This window comes from Fragaria vesca, linkage group LG4 (assembly GCF_000184155.1).
Source record: "Fragaria vesca subsp. vesca linkage group LG4, FraVesHawaii_1.0, whole genome shotgun sequence".
In the NCBI taxonomy this organism is placed as follows: Eukaryota; Viridiplantae; Streptophyta; class Magnoliopsida; order Rosales; family Rosaceae; genus Fragaria; species Fragaria vesca.
In genome coordinates this window covers 13,516,076-13,519,656 of record NC_020494.1, presented here as the reverse complement: position 1 = coordinate 13,519,656, position 3,581 = coordinate 13,516,076, and the positions used below count along the sequence as shown (strand labels likewise).

Genomic DNA, 3,581 nt, shown 5'->3' with positions numbered 1-3,581 from the left:
TATTTTTCCTAAATTAAAGAAATTGAGACGTACTAATTAAGAACAATATTTACTATTAGTATCCACAATTCATATAACTTTCCAAATGTTGGGATACCATTTAATTATCTTTCTCTGTAAATACGTTGGACTATGCTTCATTGTTCTATAAATTCTCTTCCTCTTCCTCATTGTACCCATTCCTTTTCATTTTCAGAACCATATCATGGATAAAAAATCTTCAACAATGTCTGATGTATGTACCTTCCCTCTTCCCCTCTTTATCTTATATGGATGTTATTCTTGTTTGAATTTAATATCCAAATAGGATGTTCCTGAGGAATATATTAATATGTTTCTCTTTTCTTGTTCTCTCTTGAAAAAATTACAGGTTGCTATTGTTGTTATTCTGGGATTGGTATTGCTACAATCGGCAGAATGCAGAAAGATTCAGGAGGCTGTTACGTACTCCGCCATTGCGTGCCGGAAACACAGTGCTCTTTTGACCGATTTTGGAGCCGTTGGTGATGGAAAAATATTGAACACAAAGGCCTTCAAAGCTGCAGTGGATAAATTAAGCCAGTATGCATCCGATGGCGGAGCGCAGCTTATTGTGCCCCCAGGCAAATGGCTTACCGGGAGCTTCAACCTCACCAGCCACTTTACCCTTTTCCTTCATAAGGATGCTGTTATTCTAGCGTCTCAGGTTTTGTTTCTGGCCCTTTTGGTTCTTGTTTAATTTCTTATTGGTATTTTGTTAACACTATTTTAATTTCTTATTACGTTTTACCTTGAGATTTGCTTCTTACTTTTAGCCTGTAATTCTATAGATGTCTATATCGGAGGAGCCTGTAATTAATTCAATAGTGATTACAAATAACTATTTGGGATTCGTAGGTTATTATTCATCTAAAAATTTACCATTTTTCATGACCAAATCATCAGGAGGAGTCCCAGTGGCCTCTTCTTCCGCCACTGCCTTCATACGGGCAAGGGAGAGATGCCCCTGGTGGAAGGTTTAGCAGTCTCATCTTCGGAACAAATCTTACCGATGTCGTAATTACTGGTAATTAACAGCGTGTTTAGTTAATTTGATTTTGCATTATACATATACATGTTATTAATGGGTTTCCTTTTGGAATTAGGTAACAATGGCACCATTGATGGCCAAGGAGCTCCTTGGTGGGACAAGTTCGAAAAGGGTCTTTTGAATGTCACCCGACCCTATTTGCTTGAGATTATGTTCTCTAATCAGATCCAAATCTCCAATCTCACTTTTACTAATTCTCCATCCTGGCACATCCATCCCGTTTACAGCAGGTTCAACCTTCTTCCTATTTCGAATCGAATATGTTTGGTGCTTAATTGCATGCCACTTTGTGCTAACATTCTGGTATTATATTGCAGTAACATTACTATACAAGGCATCACTATCCTTGCACCAGTTGAGGTTCCTAACACGGATGGGATTAACCCCGACTCATGTTCCCAAACTCGAATTGAAGACTGTTACATTGTCTCCGGTGATGACTGCATTGCAGTGAAGAGTGGCTGGGATAACTACGGAATCAAATTTGGAATGCCGATGGAGCATCTTGTTATCAGGAGGCTTACCTGCATTTCACCTAAAAGTGCTACGGTTGCTCTAGGTAGCGAAATGTCTGGTGGAATTCGGGATGTTAGAGTTGAAGATGTCACAGCCATTAACACCGAATCCAGCATCAGGATCAAAACAGCCGTAGGGAGAGGGGCTTATGTCAAAGATATTTTTGTACGAAGAATGACGTTGAGCACTATGAAGTACGTTTTCTGGATGACAGGCGCCTACGGTTCACATCCAAGCGAGGGCTTTGATCCAAACGCACTTCCTGTTATTCAAAACATCAACTATAGAGACATTGTTGCTAAAAATGTCACTCACCCAGGACAGTTGGATGGAATTGCTAATGATCCTTTCAAGGGAATCTGCATATCTAATGCGACTATCACACTAACTGCGAAGCCAAAGAAAGTGCTGTGGAACTGCACTGATGTCGAGGGAATTACAAGCAATGTGACTCCAAAGCCTTGCGCTTTGTTGCCCGAACAGCAAAAACCAATTAATTGTGCTTTCCCTGAGGATAAGTTAGCCATTGAGGGTGTCAAGCTGATGACTTGTTCTGCAGCTTCTGCTTAAGATTGTATCGTATACAAATTATTTTGATGCTTGAAGGTAGCATCATATTCAAGTTATAACAATACTGTTATATGAGTGCCAATGAAACCAATGAGCATAAAAATAGCAGCTATAGATAAATTTCAATGAAATCACTGTAGACAACCACATTACTTGCAAGTCAATCCTATATACTATAGCAGGAAGGCATTACAACTGTTCATTCAGTCGTGGAAAAGATGGTGTTGCCCCCGGTTTGCAGACAATTGCAAAACTGCCACTCTTTCCATGCAATTCTGGTTTTGCCCCGATTTGCAAACATTGTGTGTCTCTGCTTTGACACCTGTCGGGCATCTGTTTCTTTACCTCGCCACCTGTTGTCTTCTCTTGCACGACTGACTAAACATTGTGTTTGGGTTCTACATCCCTTTTCTTTTTCTGGGTTTTCTTCTTCATCTCCTTCTCCTCTCTCTCCCCGCAAGACCCAAAGTCGTGGTTTTTAAGCTTACCCACATCGCTGCGTCAGCACTACTCCAAGGGCCGCACCATAAAGGTGTAGACCAACCCGGACCAGTCGCCGTTTGAAGTCTTCACAGCTGAGAAAGGGGTCACGGAATCGGAGAAGGTTATAGTCGTCCATGGGTTGTGTCTAAGTTCGTTTGGTTTTCGCAAGATAGTTGAGGCTTTGGGTGCGAGAGGGGTTCATGTTGTGGCAAAACTCGATCAAGATCAAGATCTAGGAAGAGGATCCATTATCTTCCTCTTCTACAAAACTTGATTCTGGGTTCTGCTTCGATCAAGTCTTCCACAGCAATACATGTCCTCACCTCTCCCCCGATCTAAATTATCTCTCTGTCTCCAACTCCAACTCCAGATCGGAGCTCGACTCTCTCTCTCCGTCAACTCCTGATCAGAGATCGACGCCGGCGCCGCCTGCATATGTTATGGTCATTGGTTTGGGGTAAATAAATATCAGTGTAAAAGCTTTGTTTGCATTTGTTATGTGCCAATGTTTTCCCGTAATTGGTTGTGTTAGTGTGTTGCATGCAGCCTAATATCAGAGTTTTTGGAGGTGATAAAAAGTTTAGTGCGTCATATGTTTGTGTTACAATTTGGATTGGACTGTGATTGTTTGTTGATACGAATGAATGCATCCCACAGTCAGGGATGCCATGAGTAGCAAGATGCATTGTTAGCCATAAAAATAGATGTGTATGTCATTAGTGATGCAAGCATGCGTGATGACTTTCATTGCAACAAAATTGATACCTATTTGACAAAGGAAAAAAAGAAATGTGATTTTTTGTTAACCACTATGGGCATTTGGAATGTCTTTGAACAAGAGAAAACAGTAAATTTTGTCTGCTCAGGTTATGATTCTGGGGTGTTCATATTCATTATATGAGTTTAAGCGACAAACAGTGCAAATACTTACTGCATCAAGAAC

General features: G+C 40.7%; 1 protein-coding gene across 1 annotated transcript; it reads left to right on the top strand.

The window, feature by feature from the left end:
- Positions 1-226: 226 nt before the first annotated feature.
- LOC101293778 (probable polygalacturonase-like) lies at positions 227-2,155 on the top strand. Its single transcript, XM_004298142.1, has 5 exons — positions 227-235; positions 371-685; positions 925-1,045; positions 1,125-1,299; positions 1,387-2,155. Exons 1-5 carry the CDS (start codon positions 227-229, stop codon positions 2,153-2,155), a joined length of 1,389 nt encoding a protein of 462 aa, XP_004298190.1.
- Positions 2,156-3,581: the final 1,426 nt, after the last annotated feature.